General features: G+C 37.8%; 2 protein-coding genes across 2 annotated transcripts in view; both read left to right on the top strand.

The window, feature by feature from the left end:
- The window catches only part of LOC111895619 (probable NAD(P)H dehydrogenase subunit CRR3, chloroplastic), a 40085-nt gene extending 19738 nt beyond the window's left edge, over positions 1-20347 (top strand). Inside the window, 3 exon segments of the mRNA XM_023891697.1 lie at positions 7906-7930; positions 20009-20136; positions 20214-20347. Of these exon segments, the coding sequence (XP_023747465.1) occupies positions 7906-7930; positions 20009-20136; positions 20214-20347 (287 nt within the window).
- A 564-nt stretch (positions 20348-20911) lies between these two features.
- On the top strand, positions 20912-22743 carry LOC111895728 (protein JINGUBANG). The gene has a single exon (XM_023891805.3). The coding sequence runs from the start codon at positions 21067-21069 to the stop codon at positions 22402-22404; it is 1338 nt and encodes a 445-aa protein (XP_023747573.1). The 5' UTR covers positions 20912-21066; the 3' UTR covers positions 22405-22743.
- Positions 22744-25734: the final 2991 nt, after the last annotated feature.

The raw sequence follows: 25734 nt of genomic DNA, 5'->3' as shown, positions 1-25734 counted from the left end.
GGTTTAGGTTATAAGCTTATTGATGTTTGTCAATATGATTGTGCTATTTTCTATGGGGACAACAAAGATGTTATAACATGTCCTGTTTGTCAAAGAAATCGTTACGTGCGCAACAAAATTGCTCATAAAAAGTTGCGATGCTTTCCAGTAACACCTCGTTTGAAGCGTCTATATGCTTCATGCCACACTGCCAAAGACATGCGTTGGCATAAAGAAGTTCGCAAGGATGAGCCTGGAGTTTTGCGTCATCCTTCTGATGGAGAAGCTTGGAAACATTTTGATAAAATGTATTCTAATTTTGCAGATGATCCTCGGAGTGTACGATTGGGGTTGGCTTCAGATGGGTTTAACCCTTTTAGCAATATGACAACTTCATATAGTATGTGGCCTGTTATTTTGATGCCGTATAACATGCCACCTTGGTGTACAATGCATAAGAGCAGTTACTTTCTAACATTACTAATTCCTGGGCCAAAATCTCCTGGTAAAGACTTTGACATCTTCTTAAGGCCACTTGTGGACGAACTTAATGTTCTATGGGTAATGGGGTTCAAGCATATGATGAACATTAAAAATCACTTTTTACTCTCCATGCTGCAGTAATATAGACAATTAGTGACTTCCCTGCTTATGCTTACTTGTCTGGGTGGAGTACTATGGGTAAGCTGGCGTGTCCAATATGCCTTGAGGATACCCGTTCTAGAAGGATTCGTGGCAAACAATGTTATACTGGACACCAATGTTTTTTAAGCAAAACACATAGGTGGCGAAATAGCAAAGAATTTGACGGGAAGAAAGAACTAAGGGAAAAACCTCGTCGATTTATAGGTGATCAAATTCTAACACAGTTGGCTGATATTCCAAGACGCACTAGTAGAAAAGCACCTAAATGTCGATAAGAAGCGTAAGCAAGGTGCTAATGAGCTTAATTGGTCAAAAAAGAGTATATTGTTTGAACTTCTATATTGGTCCAAACTATTGATGCGCCATAATCTTGATGTCATGAATATAGGGAAAATGTCCATGATAATATAGTTGGGACATTGTTAAATGATCCCGTGAAGTCAAAGGATACTACAAATACTAGTTTAGACTTGGAGGATCTTAATATTCGCAAGGATCAATGGCTAAGAGAGAGAAATGGAAAAATTAAGAAACCTCATGCTAATTTCACATTGACTAAAGATGAATGTGTGGAGTTTTGTAAATTTATCAAATCTGTTCACCTACCTGATGGCTATGCGTCCAACATAAGTCGATGTGCGACAGCTTCTAATACACTCGGGGGGATGAAAACGCATGATTGTCATGTATTGCTTCAGAAAATACTACCAGTAGCCATTCTTCCTTTCTTGAACAACGAAATACGTACAACTTTGATCGAGTTTTGCCAATTCTTTTAAAAAATATGTTCTAAGACTCTATATGCTAAAGAACTCGAGGATATGAAGACTGGGATTGTAATCATATTATGCAAACTTGAGAAGATATTTCCTCCATCATTTTTCACTATCATGGTTTACTTGTGCGTACATTTACCAGAGGAGGCATTACTCTGAGGACCAGTAAGCCAAAGATGGATGTTTGGGATCGAACGTCGTATGGGTACATACAAGGGATATGTTCGTAACTTTGCCCGTCCTGATGGATCCATTACTAAAGTATATGTTGTCGATGAGGCTGTCACATTTTTATCTCGCTATGTAGATGATATCGAGACAAGATTCAACCGTGATTAACGCAATTAGGATGTACCAACCACCCAACATAGTTTCGAGGTATTCAACAATAAAGTTCGTACATTGGGTGCTTCAAAATTCGGACAACTAGGGGAGTATATTGATGTGGTGCAATGGTACATCATTAATAATTGTGGAAATGAACTTGATGTTTACATAGAGTAAGTTTCATATATTTTAGCCATAATTTTATTTTATATTTACTAATTAGTTCAAAAATACCAACTAACTTGTTCTTAAATTTGGGGAGCACAAAGAATATTTATACTCGAGAAATATACAACAAGCAAATATAGATATCATACAAAAAAATGAATTTCCCCCTTGGTTCAAGAAAAAGGTAAAACTATAGATTTATTACTTTTTGTAATTGATTTTAAGTACATTATAACTAAACTAAGGATTTTATAGATGGCGTTTCTTAGGGCTAATGGTGATCCCAATGCAACCGATGATTTGTACGCCTTGTCACAATTTCCTGACGATCGCTACACAAGTTGGTAAAGTTGTATCGTCAATGGTGTTAGATTTCGTTGCAAGGAGCGTGATGATAAGTTTTAAACACAATGTAGTGGAGTGTGTGTCGGGGATGAGAATGATGAATTGATTTATTATGGTGTTTTACTTGAAGTTTTAGAGTTGGATTTCATACTTGGGAGAAAGGTATTTATGTTTCGTTGCAAGTGGTATAATACCGATCCAAAGGGAAAAAAGATGGTTGTTGATCACAATCTGACATCAATTGATATTACATCTAAGTGGTATGTAGAAGAACCATTTATTTTGGCCAGTCAAGCTCAACAAGTTTTCTATTTGAATAATTTGGCACGTGGGAAGAATTGGATGGTGGTCCAAAGAGTAAACCATCGTAATATTTATGATATACTAGAGCATATTGAAGACGAAGTATTGATAAATGATATATTTCAAGAAGAGGAATCTAATGAACTACCACCTTTTCAACCATCTGAAGAGTTACCTAACACCTCTCTCATAGTTCGAAATGATGTAGAACCTGAAACATTACCACTTGAGGCGGTGCTAGCAGTACGTAATAGAAATGTCGTTGCCGATAACTTAGATGATGTTGATGATGATGGTAGAATTTTTTTAAATAATGAAGCTATTCTTGATTCAGAGACTGACAATGATTCTGATAATCCAAATCCTAATAGTGATGACGACGATTGTTTTGCATGATTTAATTGATACACATAGGTTAGTTTTTAGTAACAAGCTTTTTTCTGTTACATTTAGTATTATCGTGTTCAGTTATAAATGTGTTTTTTATAGTTGCAAAAAGCTTTTTTCGGTTAAATTTAGTATTATCGTGCTGAGTTATAAATGTGTTTTTTATAGTTGCAAAAAGCATAATGTCGAAAAGAGGTGGACATGGTAAACGAGGTGGACTAGCAAGAGAAGATGGACGACACTCCCTACAACACATCAGTTACGTGTAAGATTTTGAGATATTTTCCTAAATCATTATTTTTGATAAAAAAAAAAAGATACATTTTTACTTTTGAAAAAAATAGGGACCATTTTCTGCAGTTTTTTTAAACAGGGATCACTAATGCAGTTTTTTTAGACAATGATCATTTACGCAGTTTTTTGTAAAACGGGACAATTAATGCAGTCTTTTTAAAGAGGGACCAAAACGGGACAATTAATGCAGTCTTTTTAAAGAGGTACCATAAATGTAAGATTTTTTAAAAATAGACACCATTAATGCAGTTTTTTAAAACGTGGACCATTTATGTAGTTTTTTTTTTTTTTTTTAAACAGGGAACTTTATGTAGTTTTTTTAAAACATAGCATTTTTTAAATAGGGACCATTAATGCAATATTTTTTAAAAAATATGGACCATTAAAGCAGCTTTTTTTAAGAGGGACCACTTATATGATTTTTTTTTAAATAAGGACCACTCATGCACTTTTATTAAATAGGGAAAATTTAGTAATTTTAAAAAGTGGAACCGCTATTTTAGATTTTAAACAAAGTCCATTTGTGTAGTAAATTTTAAACAGGTAGCATTCATGCATTTTTTTAAACCGTGACCATATATGCAATTATACTTAAACAGGGACCTTTTATGGTCCATTTGTGTAGTAAATTTTAAACAGGTAACATTCATGCATTTTTTTAAACCGTGGCCATATATGCAGTTATACTTAAACAAGGACCTTTTATGGAATTTTTTAAACAAGGACCATTAATGCAACTTTATTAAAATATATACATTGATTTTTAAACCAAAAATTACAATGTACTTTTATTTTACCCATTCCTGGTTGTTAAGCAGCCAATAATTCTTTTCTTTTTTCTATTAATTACTTTGATTACCACTATCAGCAGATACAATCCCCTTAATCTCAAACAATCGGCCAGATCCAATCTCTCCAATCTCGGGTACAAGTAAGATTTTTTTTTTGGTTTCTCTTAATATTATGATCCTTACTCTAATGTCATTGGTGTTGATCCTTATTACATTTTCAATTTTTATTAAATAGACCCATCTACAACAAACGTATTTAGAACAATATCAAAGAGAGCAACAATCGGGTTAGTATGTTTAAATTACTTGTTAATATATTGTTGTATGTGATATTGTTAATGTAAATCTACTTGTACTTGCTTATAGACACAGTTTTTGAGACCGAGTAAGAAAATGATAATGATGCTACAATTGCAAAGTGTGGCATTACTTGTGGCAAGGGTGCTCGAAAGGCAATGAAAGCGTCTAAGAAGAAATTGTCTGTAATATTTAATTTTGTTGCAAGGCGAGTAATATGTAATAATGAATCTGTTGGGTAGTAGATTCGTTTATGTGTTGTGTCTTTGGGCTCGTTTAATAGTCCATTATTTTGTACTCCGGTTTGGGCCTGTCCAACCGTGAGCTGTTAGGTTTACTATATAAGAATATGCTTGCATGCATATTAGGTTAACGATCTAGAGTACGATTGATAGAAGACGATAGCATTACAAAGTTCTTTCTTTATCGTTCCTGTAAATCTTCTAACCCTCTACAGTTGATGTTCTTTATCGAGCTCTTTTGAGGGTTGTTTTATAATCATTCGACTCGTTTGATTCATTCTTGAGCTGTTTACTGCTTTCGTGTTCTTGCTGTTTGTTCTTTATATTACCCGTTTAAGATCTAATCGATCTTCAAGATTAAGTTTTTTTAATCATATCAATTGGTATCAGAGCAGGAGGCTGTGTAATCGATACACTTCTTTTCTGTGAAAAACGTTTCAATTAGGGTTTTCCGCAATTGTTGATATTTATTGAGCCGTCATCTCATTATTGACGTATCTTGATATTTATTATTTTGCCCTAATCTAATTTATTACAAGTCTGATCATTAAACAGGTTATTCGATCATTATGGACGAGTCGCAATCGAATCCTATCAATATCTCTAACAACATTGGATCTACCACGAAGATTCCCATCCTGTACACCCATGATTATGAAGTCTGGGCGCATCACTTTGAAGATTATGTTATAGGATCTGAGGATAATGGATACCTCATCTGGGAAGCAATTGTTAATGGACTGTTTTCTAACTCTGCAACTTCAAGGATTATTAAAACTCAAAAGGAGTATAATGATCTCCTGAAGGATGTTAAAGATATTGCGCAAGATGAAAAAGATAAATTTCAGTGCAATATCAAGGCGTTAAGATTGATCAGATTCGCTCTTCAGTCCGACACTTTTAGGCTGGTGAGTTCATGCACGACGGCAAAAGAGATTTGGGACAGGCTACGTGAATTGTACTCTAAAGACGAGGATCTTGAACACTCCATCCAAACCTTACTCTTGTCTGAGTTTGGAGAATTCAGGCAGGGAGCTGAAGAAAATGTGACCCAAACGTTCGACCGCTTCAATCATCTTCTTAGCAAGATGATCAAACATGACATTGAAAGGAAGCTTATTGAGCAGAAGGTTACATTCTTAAATGGTCTCAGATCAGAGTGGAGAGCAGTTGTGTCCACAGTAAAAGCCCATGAGCAATTTAAATCATATTCCTTGGCGAAACTGGTGGGCATTCTCAAATCTCAGGAGAAGATTGTGTTGCAGGAGAAGAATGTGGTCTCAAGCCTAGGTTCATTGGCCCTCTTGTAAAAAAGTAAAGCTGTGATGGAGGACGAAGACCTCAACTTGGAGGAGTATGACCTCACGTCTGAGGATTATGCTATGATGGTGTCTAACCCTAAGAGGTTCATCAAGAAGAGATTCCCCATCAACAAAAATCGAAACTGGCAGGGGAGTTATAGTTCAGAAAAGGTTAAAGATGAACTGAAGGTTGAAGAGTCTAAGAAGGAACCGAAGGCATAAGGTGATTCTGGAGTAAGTTGTTACTACTATGGAGGGAAAAACCACTATGCAAAGGATTGTGTCCTCAAAAAGATGGCTGAAAAGGATGAGGACAAGGATGAAGAAGCTTTGCTGCAGAAAAAGCTTGATGAGATCAGGAAGAAGAAATCTACCGCTAACCCTTCTATGAATGCTCTAATTGTGCAGGGTTCGGTTGCTGATGACGAGTTCGGTGGCGTGGAGGTTTGGTCAACCGACTCTGAAGATGATGAAGTGAGGAAGCCTTCTCATGGAAAGGCTTGTGTGGAAAAAGAGGAAAGCAGTGGAGGAAGGTGCTTGATGGTGTCTGACGTATCTCAGATGAGGGGATACAACACTGATGATGGGAGCAATGAACCGAAGGAGCAACAGGATATGTGCTTTACAGCCAAACCGCTCAGCGTACAGTTCAACGAGCTCGATGAACTAATCAAGAAGGTACAATCGGTTTTTGTCTCATTTAAAGTTCCACAATGCTCATATGAAAAAGAACTAAAAAGTGTTAATTCTCGAATTTCTCATCTAGATAGTAGTTTAACTCAAACTCGAGTCACCAATTCTAACCTAACTGATCAATTAAGCAGGGTGTCTTCGAAGAGTGAGGAACGGCGCATGTGGATCGAATTGAAGGAGTCGGAATTAGTCAAAATAAAAGATGAAAACATTTATTTACAAAGAGACAATTTAAAGCTTTTAAAACAGCGAAATGTTTTTTGTTTGATTGCTAAACGTCTTTACACTAATATTACTCAGCTTCATTTGGATTGTGAAATAGGACAAAAGATTCATCGCATGATTTTTCCCTTCCATGAGTTTAAGGAAGATGAAACTGATGCCGAAGCATATAATTGTGAAAGTGTGATATCATCTGAGGACGTTAATCCGACCTATATGTATGGACTAGACAAAATAGAATCTTTCATTAAATCCAAGGACCACACGGACATGCTCAAAAACCTTTTGGATGAAAATGATAGACTAAAACTGAGAACCGAAACCATACAAAAATTTGACTCTTTAAACTCCAACTTGAGCTTAGAAAACAAAATTGATGTTGAAAATGCATCTGAGCTTAATGAGGATGACAATATGAGTGAAATTTCTGTAGAGGACACGGTTGACTGCTCAGAATTTGTGAAAAGCGAACCTGAAAACCACAAGAATCTAATTTCAGAAAATTCAGTAGAGTTCGCTCGATTGTCCCAACAAAAGTCCCCGATCCTAGCAGAGAAGGCCGTTGTATATAAAAAGGTTAGGACTACCCCAAATCAAGTGTACAAGGTCACTGGAGTAACCGAACATCAGACTGCTGAACTCACAGCAATTTTAAACGAAGACAATGCTGATGGCTGCGATGAGTTCTTCTGGTCAGCTCCAATCGATAATGTTGATGAAACGGTAGGTTTATCTGAAAGGACCTCATGGAAAAGTAAAGGTAGATACGTGCCAGAACCCTTGAACAAGCCAGATAATTTTGATGTGCCAAGTACCAGTGGTACGAAAGACATTCCTCAAGAAAATGGAAGTTCGGCAAAAGAAGACACTCCCTCTAGTGAAACTTACTCAGTTCAAAGTGAACCAGCCAAAGAAAAACCGAAACCAAAAGCCAACATCCATCATCAACCAAAGCAGATGAGAAATCAGAAACGTCAAAGGAATCAGAGATACAGAAAGAATCTCTCGGAAAGAAAACAGTTCTGGCAATCCCAGAATGCTTATTTCTCACATCAAGACAAGAACCTAATGTATGAGAAAAATCCTGTTGAAACGCATGAGAACCACAACAACCGAAAGCAGAGGTTCGGTTCAGAAAAGGATATCAACCGAAAGCAGAGGTTCGGTTCAGAAAAGGAGACCAACCGAAAGCAAAGGTTCGGTTCTGAGAATGACTCCAACCGAAAGCAAACGTTCGGTTTAGAGAACGATACTCACCGAAAACAAAGGTTTGGTTCTGAAATCAAAAGAGATCAAAACTATAAGGTCAGTCCCACCAATGATCAAAAGCAAAAGGGTCACCTGGAGTCTCCAGCCAAGAAGTCATCTCAATCTAAACTCTCGCATTCTCACTCATCTAATTCTTCTAACTCTTCCAATTCATCTCCACCTCACTCTAAATTCCATTCTATTCCTTCTCAAAAATCTCAATTTTCAGCTGAACAAAAAGGTAAACAGAAGGTTTCAGCATTCAAACCAGAGTCTAAACCGAATGCACCTAATCCTAATAAAATCAAAGTTTTTACCATCAAAAAGAAAGATGAAATAACACTAATAAAACGAACATATCTTGTTGACATCTCTCTTATTATTCCTGTACCTGTGAAAGGCTCACGTGGACCCAAGAAACTCTGGGTTCCTAAATCTGCTTAAATTTTGCAGGTTATCAGTGACGAGCAGTTTGACGAAGAATGGTACATCGATAGTGGCTGATCGCGTCACATGAAAGGGAGCAAAGAAGAGCTAAGGGAATACAGGTCTCTTTCAAATGGTGGAAACGTCAAGTTTGGAAACAACTCCTTTGGCACCATAAAGGGATACGGAATGATTACTAACAGTGATTTCACGATAAGAAAGGTTGCATACGTGGAAGGATTACAACACAACCTCATCAGTGTATCTCAGCTTGTTGGAGGTACCGGTCTCAAAGTCTCATTCGACGATGAGGGTTCTGAAATTATTTAGAAAAAGACGAAGAAAGTTATTCTCAAATCGGAACGTAAGGGTGAAATGTTTCCTCTAAACCTCAAACCCATCAAAGGAAACCCAGCTATATGCCTGTTATCAAAAGCACAATCTGACGAAAGCTGGTTGTGGCACCGAAGGCTTGCTCATCTCAACTTTAAAGACATCAACAAACTTGTCACTGGAGGTCACGTTCGAGGTCTTCCACTGCTCAAGTTCGACAGAGATCATTTGTGTGCTGCATGCGAAATGGGGAAGCAGAGTCGTCAAAGTCATCCATCTATAATAAACACTAAAGTTGTTGAACCACTTGAATTACTTCATATTGATTTATGTGGTCCATCATCTATCGAAAGCATTGGTGGTAGCAAGTATATTCTTGTTATTGTTGATGACTTTTCGCGATTTACATGGGTGTTCTTTCTAAAGCTTAAATCTGAAGCGACTCAAAAGCTGAAAGTGTTCATCAAGCAGATTGAAGTACAGCTGAAGAAGGTCGTTCGCAACATCAGGAGCGACAATGGTTTGGAACTCAAAAATAGAGAATTTGAAGTATTCCTGGCGGAAAAGGGAATAAGTCAAAACTTCTCAGCTCCGTACACACCTCAACAAAACGGAATTGTCGAAAGACGAAACTGATCTTTGTGTGAAGCTGCCCGAACCATGCTAAGTTTCGCTTCCTTACCTCTTTATTTTTGGGCTGATGTTATTTTTGCTGCTTGTTTTACACAGAACAGGTCATATCTCAACAAGCGATTCACGCTCACACCTTATGAGATTCTCAACAACAGGAAGCCCAATGTGAAATTTTTCCACGTGTTCGGCTCACGGTGCTTCATCTTTAACTCTAAGGAACACCGCAACAAGTTCGATGTCAAAGCTGACGAAGGAATCTTTCTGGGCTATTCTCTAACTTCCAAAGCGTACAGGGTATTAAACAAGCGTTCGAGGAAAATCGAAGAGACTTATTACGTGACCTTCGATGATAGCTATGTCAAAAAGCTACAGGCCAAAGAAGACACAGAGGGGGAAATCTTTCCTCAAACTGGCCAAGTCACAGTCTCGATCGCTAATCTATTCGAGAAGTTTATGGAGCTATTTGACGAACCAGAGAAAGCCACTCTCTCAGAAGCAGGCGCAGCAGACAACAAGGTAGACCATATGAAGCAAATTGTCGAAGAAGCTGCCAGGAGTATGAATGAAGAAGGATCGAATTCTGACGAACCTTCATCAATTAATGCTTCAGTCGAGGGGGAGGATCAACCATCCTCAACTCTGCCGACCTCACATGTCGAGGGGGAGCCAAAGTCTCCAATTGCTCCCGAAAGCACTTCACCAACCGAAAATGCTTCACCACCCGAAAGTGCATCAACGCCTGAAAGCCCAGCACCACAAGAAACCTCTGAACCTCAAGGTTCTCAAACCTTTCCTGAAAGCTCATCTATCGAGGGGGAGCAAGCTGATATGCCATACGACTACGAAAGCCAGTCTGAGCCAGAAGAAATGATAAATGCTGAATTAGATCCTACATTTGATCCTCATTACCCACCTCTCACCAAATGGACAAGAGATCATCCTGTCTCTCAAGTTGTTGGTGATGTCTCTGAAAAGGTTCTGACTCGATCACAACTCAAGGCAAAACATATATCCTTATTTTCCAAAGTTGAATTCTGCATGTTTAACTCATTCGTATCAAAAGTTGAACCGAAGACAGTTAACACTGCTCTCGATCACTCCGATTGGGTTCAAGCGATGCAAGACGAACTGAACGAATTTGAAAGGAACAAAGTCCGACGCCTCATTCCAACTCCTCCAGAAGCCTCAGTTGTTGGTCTCAAATGGGTCTTTAGGAACAAAATGGACAAGGAAGGGAACGTCATAAGAAACAAAGCTTGTCTGGTAGTGAAAGGATATTGTCAGGAGGAAGGGATTGATTACGAAGAGACTTTCGCTCTTGTAGCTAGGCTTGAATCAGTCAGAATATTTCTTGCCTATGCTGCCCACAAAAACTTTGAAGTTTTCCAAATGGACGTCAAATGTGCATTTCTTAATGGAGAGCTCGAAGAAACAGTGTATGTGGAGCAACCTCCTGGTTTTGTGAACGAAAAGTATCCTAATCATTGCTACATTCTGGATAAAGCTGTGTATGGACTCAAACAAGCTCCGAGAGCCTGGTATGAAACGCTAACTAAATTCTTAAATATGTCCAAATTCAAACAAGGTTCGGTTGACCCAACCTTCTTTCGTAAAAAGGAAGGGAACCACATTATGATCGTTCAAATCTATGTCGATGATACCATCTTTGGCTCAACGAATCCTAGCCTAACAGCTGAATTCAGAAAGCTGATGGAGACTAAATTTGAAATGAGTTCAATGGGTCCTATTAACTTTTTCCTTGGTTTAAATATTAGACAGGGACCTAAAGGCATCTTTATCAATCAGGAAGCTTACACGAAGACTCTCTTAGCAAAGTTTGGCATGATGGGAGATTCCAAAGTCAAAGTCCCAATGGCATTCGACACCAAGCTCACCCCCCTGGACAAACCAGTTGTTGATATTACGCTTTATCATCAAATGATAGACTCTCTGATGTATCTTACTGCTAGCAGGCCTGACATCATGTTTTCTGTGTGTTACTGTGCTAGATTTCAAGCAAACCCACGCGAACCTCACTTGAAGAATATTCTAAGATATCTCAAGCGAACTGCTTCCTTAGGTCTATGGTATCCCTCTAACTCAGGCTTCTTCGTTCAAGCCTATTCTGATGCAGACCTTGGAGGATGTGGACTCGACAGAAAAAGCACCACTGGTGGCTGCCAATTCCTTGACGGGAAGCTGGTTAGCTGGCAATCAAAGAAACAAATGTGCGTGTCTTTATCTACTGCCGAAGCTGAATACATAGCAGCTGCCTCCTGCACCTCTCAAGTGATTTGGATCAAGAGTCAACTTCGAGACTATGGACTCAATATGAAGAAGATCCCTCTATATTGTGACTCTGAAAGTCCAATTAGGATCTGTCATAACCCAGTGCAACACTCCAAAACCAAACACATAGCGCTGAGGTATCACTTCATCAAAGATCATGTGGAAGATGGAAACGTTGAAGTACATTTTGTTAGAACCACTGATCAAATGGCCGACGTCTTTACCAAAGCTCTTCCTGAAGCGTCATTCAACAGAATTTTACAACGGCTATGTATGATGGAATCAGAGTCAGTCCCACAAACTACATCTCAACCTCAAACGTAAGAAGCGAAATTGACCGAACGTTCAGGTTCGGTTGAATCATCTGACTCGCTCATCACTTCAAAGGTAGTTTTCTTGGTTGTAAATTTCATGTACAAAGTCGTTTATCTTATTGTAAAAAGTATTTTCTTATTGCAAGCCTAAATTCCTTGGTTTTCTAAAATTTTTCAAAACCGAAACCTACCGAAGGTTCGGGTTCGGTTTTTCAAAATTTTCCAAAACCGAAACCTACCGAAGGTTCGGGTTCGGCTTTTCAAAATTTTCGTAAACCGAAACCTACCGAAGGTTCGGGTTCGGTTTTTTAAAATTTTCCTAAACCGAAACCTACCGAAGGTTCGGGTTCGGTTTTTCAAAATTTTCCAAAACCGAAACCAACCGAACGCTCGGATTCGGTTTTTCAAAATTTTCCAAAACCGAAACCAACCGAACGCTCGGATTCGGTTTTTCAAAATTTTTCAAAACCAAAACCAACCGAACGCTCGTGTTCGGTTTTTCAAAATTTTTCAAAATCGAAACCAACCGAATGCTCGGGTTCGGTTTTTCAAAATTTTTCTCAACCGAAACCAACCGAACGTTCGGGTTCGGTTACCAAATTTTTCCAAAGTTTTTTTCTCTTTCTAAGTCTTTTTTTTCTTGCTTATTTTTATTTATTTATTTTATTTTATTTCTTTTATATATCAAAAACTCCAAAAATAATTTTTTTAACTTTTATTTTATTTGTGTGTTCGTTCGTTTATGGGGATATAATTGTTGGATTAGTTAAGTGTCCCAAGAAGCATGCTGCTGTATGTGTCCCAAGCCTCATAAGATTCTGAATAATAGCCTTAATGACTTGGTATAAACAAACTTTGTCTTCCCAATTAGGCTATCACATTTATTCTAATCGTGAGCTACCTCACTCTCTTCTCACATGAGATAAGAGTTTTCTGCTTGGTCCTTATTTTCGCAGCAGAGGTACTTTAATTTCTTACACCATCTCCATTACATTTCTCCATTCCATTCGTCTCATCAACGTAACCCTTGAAACTCTCAGAAATTACCACTGAGGTTTATGGTTACACAACAACTATGTTTATGATCTTAGTTTCATGCCACTACGAGCTGAGTGAAACCCAAAATTCAACACCAAATCTAGATTGACGGTGAACAATTACATTGCTCAAGTTTTCACTACTGAATTGACGAACGTATCCTCATGAAATCTCAAGTTTTTATTTTGTGTGATTCCTATGAAATTGTTAAACACCATAACATTTCTTCCCTTGGGATCCAGTTTTTAATTTTTTGTTGAGATTTTATATTTTCTAAGCCACTTTAAAATTAATTCCTACCTACTTGTTCAACAGACTACACCGGTCTCACAAGTACTTTGTTCACTTTCTACCTTATTTCAAGATTAGAATTGTTGGATCAAAGCGAAAACCACCCTTAAGTAGCCTAATTAAAAGAAGTCTTTCAACATTTATTAATAAGTGTTTGATCGTTATTCAACGGGAAACCATATTAACACTTTAAGGTCTCTCTTGACTTTGAAGGAAGAGATTCATGCCCGGGATCATTTGTTTCGTGTCATTATTGACATCACATTTATTCCTAAAAAGAGTTGCTTTATTTCGTTTCTTTTTACACTCTTAGCACGAAAATCTTTGATTTTCCGAAATTCTGATACTAATAATTACAAGCTGTTTTATTGCATCGGTGGTTAATTATTAAGACGTGGTCAAAATTCATCCACGTAGGAGTATCCTTCAAAAGATGTCGTTACAGAGATAAGATGAAGGGTTGCTGACTCAGGCGGGAGATAAATGGATTGAATTTCAAACGGCGGTAAAAAGGGACGCATGAGAATTTGAAACGCCCATTTCATAACTGACGTAGTGGACGCGTGTGCGAATATGAAGCGGTTCCTCTCTGGCACTAAACAGGCGCGTGTGGATTTGAAACGGTTTCTTCAGAAACAGCGCTTTTTGGGCGGCGTGTTCCAAGGAATCTGACACTCTCTCTCATGCGTGATCATCGCATACCTTAACTGTCACGCATCTGTCATTCCGGGAAAACCTTTCGTATTTCGATAAAAGATTTGAACAGATTTTTCTCTCTCCTTACACCCACTATAAAAGGCAGTCTCCTCTCCCATTTACCTCTTTACCGTATCAAAATTCCCAAGAGAGCAAACACTCCCTGAAAACCTAACTGTTCATCATCTTCTTCTCCACTTCAACAATGGGAGAATCATCGTCTGTTCATGCTACTTCCCACATCCTTCCCATTCGCTCTCACCAATGTCTGGTGATTGATCTAACCCCTCAGGCATACGATTCCTACATGTTCCCGATTATTGAGTGCCTAAAATATTCCCCTATCGCTCCTGCACTTTCACGGGTAGAAACAGTACCCATGGTGATTTTATCACAGATCTATGCGACTGCACATTATGATAAAGCAGTCGATAGAATCTTCTTCGAGGTTGCTGATCACAAAACCTCGATTTCCAGGCAACGATTTGCTACCTTGCTAGGGTTTGCTGCTGACCCTTCTAGGGTTAATCCGGAGACGATTCCACTTGGGCACCTCTACAATATGTTTTACAATATGGGGTACACGGAGGCGCTCACCTCCGTCGCGAAGTTTAAAAAATCATGCTTGCCGCCACAGTGGAATGGTATGTTCACTGTCCTTTTCAAGGGTTTATCTGAACGGAGCTCAGGATCAGACGGCTCCAGCCGACTCTTCTTGTCGATCATGTACGGCGTCTACAACGGCGTCAACCTTGATTATGGGTTGGTTCTCTGGCAGCAACTCATCCAAAGCCTCTCTTCTTCTTCACGACATTCTGAGGTGTCGTATGCAAGGTTCTGGACCATCGTTGCTAAATGGGCGATGGATAAGCAAGATGTCCCAACTCCTGATGGTGCATCAATGTCTTCGATTGGTACATTCCATACCACGAAGATTATCGTCTCAGATGCATCGAAGTTCTCTTTCATTGGCTCTATTCCGGAGACCATGTATGGCGATGTTCCATCTGACAGCAGGATCATCCGGACTATTAAGGAGTTCAAGCAGTCTGGACTGAGGGAACTCACACAGGAGATGCTCAAGTCCATCCATGATGCTGATAAGCCTGTTCATAGAGGCAAAAAGGCAGATAAAGGGAAGCAAGTGACCAAAGGGGCTAAAGGTCCTTCTCCCAGGAAGAGGAAACCAACCAAAGCTGCACAGTCCCCGCAGCCGAAGAGGCGAAAGACTCAACCGAAGCGAAAGCTCATAATCGCTTCCTCTTCGAGTGATTCAGAAGGTGAGAGTTCGGATTCGGACGGCTCTCAAAGAGGCGAAACCCCTCCAAGAGGCAACACCCCACCCCGATCACCTACACCAGACATGGAAATCCATATCTCACCAATTCCCTCTCCCACTCAAACAATCCCTACTTCCATTCCCACCATAAACCCCTCTACCACCATTCCTAAAACCTCTTTCCCTATACCACCACCCATTTTCACCGATACAACAACAACAACCACTGCAAAGGTTACAACCAACGTATCTGATACGGGGGTTCATACCAATGCAACCGAACCACCACCTGTAACCGAACCCCAACATACAACCAAAACCCAACCACCACCCAAAACTACCCCCACTCACACTCAACCTGAACCAACTCATACCTCAATACCCCCAACTTCTCCACCCCCAACATCTCCAGGTCATGCCTCTGATGGAGATAACCCTTTCCTTGGAGGGGAAAATATGACCTTCGATTCGGTCTACTTTAGTCCGTTTCAGGTCCAAAGCAACGACGACGAGGACACTCCAGTTACAAAGAAGCACCTAAAGGAGCTGCATGGGAAGGTTGATCTGCTTATTGCCTCATCTTCCAACTCTCAATCCTCTCTCTCTGAAGACGCTCTTCAGAAGATTGTTGATGCCTTCTCAAGGGCTCAACATGATTCAGTCGCTTCTGCTACTGCAGCAATTGATGCCTCGACAAAAGCTTGTGAGGCAGCGACCGAAAAAGTCGATAAACTATTTTACGACGCCTCTTCCCTGTTAAAGTCCTTACATGAGAGTGCCGCTGCAACCAAGACAACGCTGGAACCGATTGTTCAAAAATTGGCCATGTTCGTCTCAACAGAGTCGAAGTCGTTCGCTACCCTTCGCCAATCAATCAGTGACGACAACTCTGCCCTTCGGACATCTATCGACGAGCGCCTCTCTAAACTCCAGGAGGATCTTGCTTATGATAACTCGTTGATGGATGCTCTCGCAAGGAAGACCACTGCCCTCAAGGTCAAGAGCGCTCAACTTTCAAGTTCTCAACAACAACTTGACGCTCTTCGATCCGAACGGGAAGTGATAAGGACGTGTGTTTCGGATGTACACTCCGCAATAGCTAACATCCTGGAAGCGCACGATCCCATTCTGAACCACACTATGAGGCGAACCCTTGCAGAAAAACTCGCCCCTGCCCTGGATCTTCTCAGCAAAATTGAAGGGCTGCCTAGTTTCGTGTACACTCCGAAACAAGGGGGAGAAAAGGAGTTCGGATCTCAACCACCTCCTTCCTCAAAAGCTGCTCACACAACCGAACCTCCTCCTACAGGTCAAGCTTCAGCTTCGGGTGTGAAGGATAAAGGAAAGAAGATAGCTGAGGAAGAAGATGAAGAAGATAAAGAAACCATTGCTGACATGCTGAAACGCAAAAACAGTCGCAATGTTGATGATGACAACATTCGTGTGGAGCGAGAAGCTGAAGAAGCCGAACGCAAAAAGAAAGAAGCCCACGATCTCCTCGAGAGCAGGAAGACTCTTTTCCCTGCTTGGACTCGAGAGAGAATGATAAAGGAGGCTATCGATACTCCGAGTATCCTATGGCTCGAACCGGTGATCTCCTTCGACTGCTATAATTCTGTCAACTCGCAGTTCGACATGCCCTTAACCCGAAAGGCGTTTATCTTCCACGCCTTCTCCAACATTTTTGAAGTCCTTCATCCTCATCTTGAGGTTGATCGGGAGTTAATCGAGTTCTATCTGAAGGCCGCTCAACCACAGTATTAAACTTGGAGTGCTTAGAAGATCATTAATGTTCGGGTTTTGAAGCCATATACCGAAGGTAGATTCATCAACGTTCGGTTCAGGGTGATCAGAGGGTCTGCAAGAACCGAACATCTCATATCTTTAGCAGATCTGCCGAACCTCAACCCCCATGACTAGATCGTTCTGCACAACATCCTCTTGACAAATGAAGCTGAATATGGTCCGATTATAGACCATCTCAAAAGGATGTTAGTCTGCTATATCATGGAGGTTGCCTTGATGGATCAGGAGATAGCCACAGTCTTCAAGAAGAAACCGAAGATCTCTCCTGTTGGCTCGGCCAGTGATCTCAATCAGATGAAGATGGGAAAGATTGACCCAAGGCGAAACTCGGTCATGTTCACTAGGGCTGAAGGACAGAAATGTCTCTTTGCCTTAGCGGATAAACATCTTTATACCACTGCTTGTCTTGAGCATGTGCTGGGGATCATCCATCAGTGTAAAGAGAATACAGCGGATGATATCAAATACTTCGATGATATGATACAGTGGTACATCCGATTCAGACAGACGATACTCGCCCTTATCTCACGTCTGTTTCAGACTGTAAAGAAAAAGGTTCCTGCTGCTGCTGGCCCAAGTAAGAAGTGAAGATCTCGCTCCAATTGACGCAAAGGGGGAGATTGTTGGGTAGTAGATTTGTTTATGTGTTGCGTCTTTGGGCTCGTTTAATAGTCCATTATTTTGTACTCCGGTTTGGGCCTGTCCAACCGTGAGCTGTTAGGTTTACTATATAAGAATATGTTTGCATGCATATTAGGTTAACGATCTAGAGTACGATTGATAGAAGACGATAGCATTACAAAGTTCTTTCTTTATCGTTCCTGTAAACCTTCTAACCCTCTGCAGTTGATGTTCTTTATCGAGCTCTTCTGAGGGTTGTTTTATAATCATTCGACTCGTTTGATTCATTCTTGAGCTGTTTACTACTTTCGTGTTCTTGCTGTTTGTTCTTTATATTACCTGTTTAAGATCTAATCGATCTTCAAGATTAAGTTTTTTTAATCGTATCAGAATCAGCTTTCACATATGAGTGTGGCTAAATTTTACGTAAGAACTTTAGCTTACAACACAAAGAGTGGATGCTTGTACTGAAGGAAGAAAAGTTTCCATTACGCCACAAGCTAACTGTAAGTTTTTTTTAGTATGACTTTATAAAACATTTTCATTACTAACTAGTTAATTGTGTTTGTTACTTAAAGACGCTTTTTGATATTGATGTGCAAAATGAGAATTTTTGCAAAGTTATCGATAGCTACATGGCAAGGTCATGGAGAAATTACCGAGCTGAGTTGCATAAATACTTTAAAGAGATTTGAGGACCAGAAGACCCAATAAAGGAAAAGACTAAACCCTCTTCAGATATTCGTAGCAAAGAAGACTGGGAGTATCTATGTGACATGTGGTGTGAGCCAAAATACATGGTAATGTTTTAAAAATATTTAAGCTATTGAATTAATTATTATTGTTGAATTCGGCATAATATTTGTTAGTTTTATTTGGTTGTATGTCCTTGAAGGAAATGGAAAAAAAAGAAGGTTGTTGCTCGCGGAAAGCGAAAAATGGAGACAAGAAATGGGTCGAAGAGTACAATACGCTATCATGTTGAGCTTGGACATGATGTGGAATCTTCATCGAGTCATATTGAGACTTGGCGGCTTACACATTGGGATGAAGAAAAAGGTTGGATATCCACTAATATGGCTGCAAAATATGTAAGTGTAGTTGCTCATTTCTACCGTTGAATATATATTATTTGGTAAATAATTTATTTAATATAATCGTCTTATTTTTATATGCTAATAGGAAGAAATGAAAAAGATGAGAAATAAGCATTCCTTGGAATCCATGAGTGACAAGTTGATTCTAGAAAAGGTACTTTGACGAAGCTCTGTTCGTTTATTTGGGTGGGGACGTGATCTTGTTGTCGCCGGTAACATCACAGGTTATACTGAGAAATCTAAGCATCTTAGTTATGATGAATTGGTGGATGAATTGGAAACAATGAAAAGAGAACATGAAGTTATGAAGGAAATATTGATTGAGAAAAACATCATGCCTCCTCCTCTTAGCACATCATCAGGAAGATCACATGGTGATACATCCGAGTGTGCTACATCTAACCACACTCAGTGGGGACAGTCTCATGATGAAAATATTGATATATATATGATGATATGCAATGACCATTCTATAATTTTTAGTATTTTCAAGTAGCTACTCATGACTAGTTGATCTTTTGGTAGTTTAAGTATTTCAAGTTTTGAGACTTGTAATTTTTTTGGTTTGAAATATTATGTTAGACAATTTTCAATTTATAATGCTATTTCGAATGCATATGTTTCTATTTAGACAAATGTCTGCGTTTATTTTATATTACCTACACATACTGTTTTTAATACCCACGTATAAATATATTTTTACCAACACATATCAAAACCAATGCCACATAAAAATACTCTTACCAACATATATTTTTATGACATGTGTAGTCCACATCATTGACCACGTCAGTAGCCACATCATCAGTCATGCCGTCAGCCACGTCATCGACATCCTAAACAAATCAAAATACCACTACCTACACATATTTACTAGTTTTAGCGACACATATATGTGTAGGTATAGATTATATTATATCTAAACATAAATTATGTGTCGGTGATGATCTGTATCAACATACATGAGCCTACACATAGTTACACTTAATGTATGTGTAGGTAATAATGAATACCATCACATATGATGCTTTTACCTACACATAATATGTGTAAATAAAGACCCAAATTTCTTTTAGTGTGAATTATGAACTTTTTAGGTTTCCATTTTCCAATTTGAAATTTGTGATTCTGTGTTGTGAAATCGAATCACTGGTGAGTGATTTTGAGCAAGAAAAAAATGGTGTTCAATTCAGTTTTTTTGAATTCAATTGGGAGAACGGGAGGGGATGTGGAGAAGAAGCTTTGAGAGATTGGTGAATGAATAATTGACAAAACCGAAGGCCCGTCCCGCTCTACTGTTATATCGATTATAATTTTATCGTCTATGTATAAACTATGATGTGGTGAATTTTCTCAATTCAAGTTGTTTTACGCATTTCAGGGAATGATATTCTTAAGGTGGTGTTCTTATGGATTCTTCCATTGTGGATCATATCATTTCTTGTGGCTTCTGGGGTTGTGATGATGCCAATCATCTTCCAATTTCTTAATGATATGCTCGTGTGAAGTGAAAATTTATCAGGTTTCTTTTTCTTCCAAATCGCTTCAATCTTGTGGTATATAAAGGCATAATGTGAGTTTTTTTGTACTAAAAGAAGAGGTTGTAACCTACCTTATACCCTTAGGATAGACATAATTTTATATAGTGAATCGACTAACTCTAAAAAATTTATATTGTATTTGTATCATTTTTCCCAATAGTAATTGGTTGTATTTGAAATAGAGGAGATATGAACCATTGGAAAGTTAGTCAAATTATAGGTGGGTGTGCATTGACAATAGAGATGGCCAAGAAAAAAAGAAACAATATAATATCAACATATCTTATAATCAGATATAATATGTTATTATAACATATTTTGATAAATAAATAAATAATAAAAACAAGTTGAACTTTAAATCTTTAATATTCGACAACCCTAAGCCTAGGTTAAAGTGCATTTATGGAGGTGCAGATAACGTGGAAGATTTTATTCCATATACGCTAGGACACGTGTGGATCTTTATTCTATTGGTTCACCGACTCTTAGCCTACCCAAACTCTAACTGTTCAATTTTCACACTCCCACAGACAAATCCAATTATAAATATGACTCTTCACATAATCTATCTTTCTCTATATACAAAATATACTATCTCATCTGTTCTTTTATCATCATAAGCAAAACATACACAATCATAAACTATTTCAGCTTCCTTCAATCGATCTATTCAACTTAAACAAAATGAAGAAAGAAATGGCTGGAAAAACCTTCTTTTCGAAGAAAAACAATGTCCGAAACAAACTCGCTATTCTCCTTCACAGCTCAGAACCAAACGTTTTCATCACCACCCACCAACAACCAGAAAATTCCGAAAACAATTTTAATCACCGGAGTAGCAATGCCTCATTACCTAGCCCTGTCATGTCCTCATGTTCTTCACCAGCCTCCTTCATGTCTCCAATCAACCATATGCCATCACCCTACTCCGAATCTCCTTGGACTCTTCCTCATGATAGCAATGGCGAAGATGGTATCACCTACAACACTGGCTTGATCGGGTCTTTGATACGTGAAGAGGGTCATATTTATTCGTTAGCATCGTCCGGGGATATGTTGTACACAGGTTCGGATTCTAAGAACATTAGAGTGTGGAAGAATTTGATGGAGTTTTCAGGTTTCAAATCGAGTAGTGGATTAGTGAAAGCAATCGTCGTTTTTGGTAATCGGATATTTACGGGCCACGAGGACGGGAAGATTCGTGTTTGGAAGTATTCAGATAAGAAGAAAAAAGCTTACAAACGGATCGGCAATTTACCCTCGACAAAAGATTACATCAAGAGCTCTATGAACCCTAATAATTATATTGAAGCAAGACGACACCATAACCTTCCATGGATCAAGCATTATGATGTTGTTTCTTGCATGTGTTTGGATGAAGAAACAGGGTTGCTGTATTCTGGATCCTGGGATAGAACAATTAAAGTTTGGAGGCTTTCAGATTCGAAATGTTTAGAATCTATAAACGCTCATGACGACGCCATTAATTCCGTCGTAGCTGGGTTTGACGGTTTGGTTATTACCGGGTCCGCTGACGGGACGGTGAAGGTGTGGCGGAGGGAGTTCATCGGGAAGACCAAAAAACACCTTTTCGCTTACACTCTTTTGGATCAAGACAGCGCTGTCACGTCTGTGGTGGTGAACGCCTCTCAGGCCACCGTGTACGCGGGATCCTCCGATGGACTGGTGAACTTTTGGGTACGCAAGAAGCAATCGTTGTCACATGGCGGAGTTCTGAGGGGTCACAAGCTTGCAGTGCTTTGTCTTGCGACTGCCGGAAGCTTGTTGTTGAGTGGGTCGGCGGACAACAGCATCTGTGTGTGGCGGAGTGAAGGTAGCGGCGTTCACACTTGTTTGTCGGTCTTGAATAGTCACACTGGTCCGGTGAAATGTCTCGCCGTTCAAGATCGGAATGAGGATTATGATGATGATGATGATCGGAAAGATGAAGAATGGATAGTTTATAGTGGCAGTTTGGATAACTCGTTGAAGCTTTGGCGGGTGTCGGAAATTCTAGCCTGAAAAGAGTTGCAATTCAAAGTTAAAACCAATCTAGATTGCCACCACGTGCCGCCTTCTGGAAGTAGAGATCCATGATGGCACGCTAACTGCAAGAAATCTTGAGTTTTTATCGATTGAAATGACGAACATCACAATTTGTCATTGGGGAGAAGACTGAATGGAGAAAATGTTTGATCAGATGTATATGGTAGCCTATAAATGGTGTTGAAGATCGATCACCACGATTGTGTGTATCTATATAGAGACACATTGTATGTATCTATATCTCTATAGTCACCAACATAGATCCAAGAAATTGGAGAACTGCTTATTAAAATGATCTACTTCTGTGTTTCGGGATTTTTTTTTTCTCTATGCTCTCATTTCAAAACAATCTACTAACCAAATATAGTCTCCTAATATTATTTAGAATTCATGCCAAAAGCAATATTTTTTGAATTAACAAGTCTGTCGTTATATTAACCACCTAAAATTATTATAATAATTTCAACAAATGGAATTATAAGAATTAAAAAAAAAAAAAACAACATCCATCATTATACTCGTTTTTAGACACACAAATGAGTAGTCTTTTGAGATTATTGCTTATTTTGATTGCCATACTTATGCTAGTGCTTGAACATCATTACGGCACCAAAAGTCTTTGTGGTAGGTGGTCCTTTTAGAGCGTTTTATTATGTTTTGTATTCGACAAGCCATTCTTTTGTTGTATTTCACTATATTAAAATTTTCAATTTCAAGACTTTGTTATGCATTTAAAAAGGAAAGAGTAGTTAAACATCAGTATATCTAATTTAATATTTGCTTCAAAATGCAACATGCTTAAAATGATATCAAACAGCTAACGCGCCATGTTTTCATTTTTCAGACGGGTTAATGACCTAGGAGAGTAAATTTTGTTTATGTTAAGTTCTTAAGTTCTTTTTTTTACATATTACACCAACACGGTTGTTATAACAGTCTACATGTTGTCCTTTTTACCATTTAAATGAACGATATTTAAACGATTATAACAACTATGTTGATGTAATATGTATTAAAAAGATCTTAGAGGCCTATTGTGGAAAAACCTTATTACCCTTCTAGGTCATTAACCCTTAGAAGCTTTTAGAATAATTACATAAAAGAATCTTATGATTTACCATTTAGTGATTTTGATATTGATAGTTTTGTGGTTCCAACTTTCATTTGCATGGTTGTTTGTAATAACTTAAATATCATTTTTAATATTTTTATTATTTCATTTAACTCTTTTACGGTTTATATTAATATCTAGTTTGATGGCTTCATCATTTCATCTTCCTTTTTTAGTCGTTATGTTATATATAACCAACGGTTTCAATTGAAAGGTTACATAAACAATTTTTTGACATTAAAAAAAACTAATAATAATCAAAGTCTTAATGATTAAGGTTATGTTTGTCGCGCTACAGATAGCTGATAAGCTAGCTTATTTTTTTAGATTATTTAATTTTTCATGTTTGGCAAGCTAAAAAAGTAGCTTATAAGCTAGTATTTTAAACAATCATTTAGACTAGTTTTTTTTAAATTTTCCAAATATACTCATTAAATAATTATAGAAAACATATTTTTAAATGATCTTTTATGTCATTATATAAATTTTAGATAGCAGACAGTGGCGAAGCTAATGTCAAAGTAAAAAGGTATATCCGTCAAAAAATTCATATAATATACAATAAGATAAAAAATTCTAGAAAAAATTAAACTACTGGAAATTTTTTAAGGGGCATCCTAGGCCACATCAGGATGTAAACTAAATATGTCATTATTATCAGATACTTTTTACCAGATGTTGTTTTTTACCAGTTAGCTTTTCATATAACACCTACTTTTTCAGGTAACCGCTAGCTTTTCAGGCAGTACGTCAAACAAACCCTAAACCACAAAAAGAAGTTCTTTTAGTAATTAATTAAAAAAATTGTCCTTCGGTGTGCTTTAAGTTTTCATTATTCCCTATTCACTCCTTTCTTGTTATATGGAAACACCTATGTTGGATCTTGTATCTCTCATCTCTTTTAGAAGGATTAATGACCTAAAAGGGTAATAAGGTTTCAAATTTGTCTATATTAGATCCTTAAGATCTTTTTTGTATATATTACACCAACATGGTTGTTATAACCGTTTAAATGCCGTCCATTTAACGTTTAAAGAGACTATTTTTAAGCGGTTGTAATAAACATGATGATGTAATATGTACAAAAAAGACCTTAGGGACCTAATATGGAAAAATTTAAACGTTATTATCCTCCTAGGTCATTAACCATGTTTCAGGCATACAAGTATTATACCAAATAATTTTCTCTGCGGCTAATAATGAAGTTTTGACATTTCACATATACGTATGACCTATTTCAGGCATACAAGTGTTATACCAAGTAATATTAGCCACTAATTAAAGATTAATCGCTAATTTTTTAAACAATTAATGATGAATCTCTAATTAGTGGCTAATATTACTAAAATAGTGATGCATCTAACCGTTTGATTTGTTACCCAGATTAGGTTATAGTCTGTGGAAATCATAGTTGATTTTACAATTAGTTTCTTTTTCTTCCTAAAACCACATAATTATTAATAGAATATTTTAAATAAATTATTATTTAAAAGATTTATGCTTATTAATATATATGAAATTTTAATCGTTAATTAAAATAAGTATGTGAAATTATTTTTTCAAAATATATGAAACAATTTTTATTTGTGAATTAATGAAAAAGAAATGATATTGTATAACTAAATGTTAAATTAATTATAAAAATAAAACAACCACGATAAGTAAAGTAATTAAAATTGATATATAGCAAATCAGAATATTAAGTTGTTGAAATAAATATACATGAAAAAATATAAGAATATACAAATGAAAATTAACAATAAAGTTTTATTAAAAATAATAAAAATAGATGTTATTGATGGGTTTTGGTCATAAGACATCTTATGTGCTCATACAAACCCTAATGCTTGGATCTAGGTTTCTCTATTGTACATGCTTTGAATCCAAGACTATAAACCCTAATTCTAGCATATGGAAATCAATATTAATATATAATTAGGTTTATGATATTACCTTGATTGTTATGTAGCAATAACAATCCCAAATCTCCTTGAATTGACTTTAGAAGACTTAGAGTCACAAGTGTCACTCCTCTAATGGCTTACAAACACCATAAGCAAGTGGAGAAGGTATAAAGAGAGAGGAGAGAGGTAGGAATTCGTCCTTAGGACTTCTTGGGAAGGCATAGACGAATTCATGAGCCTTAGGGGGTTTATATAGGTGTAAAGATTAGGGTTTTAGTCCTTATCCTTATC

Source organism: Lactuca sativa, chromosome 7 (assembly GCF_002870075.4).
Source record: "Lactuca sativa cultivar Salinas chromosome 7, Lsat_Salinas_v11, whole genome shotgun sequence".
NCBI classification, from domain to species: domain Eukaryota; kingdom Viridiplantae; phylum Streptophyta; class Magnoliopsida; order Asterales; family Asteraceae; genus Lactuca; species Lactuca sativa.
The sequence above is the reverse complement of the archived record's forward strand: the minus strand, read 5'-3'. Positions and strand labels throughout refer to the sequence as shown.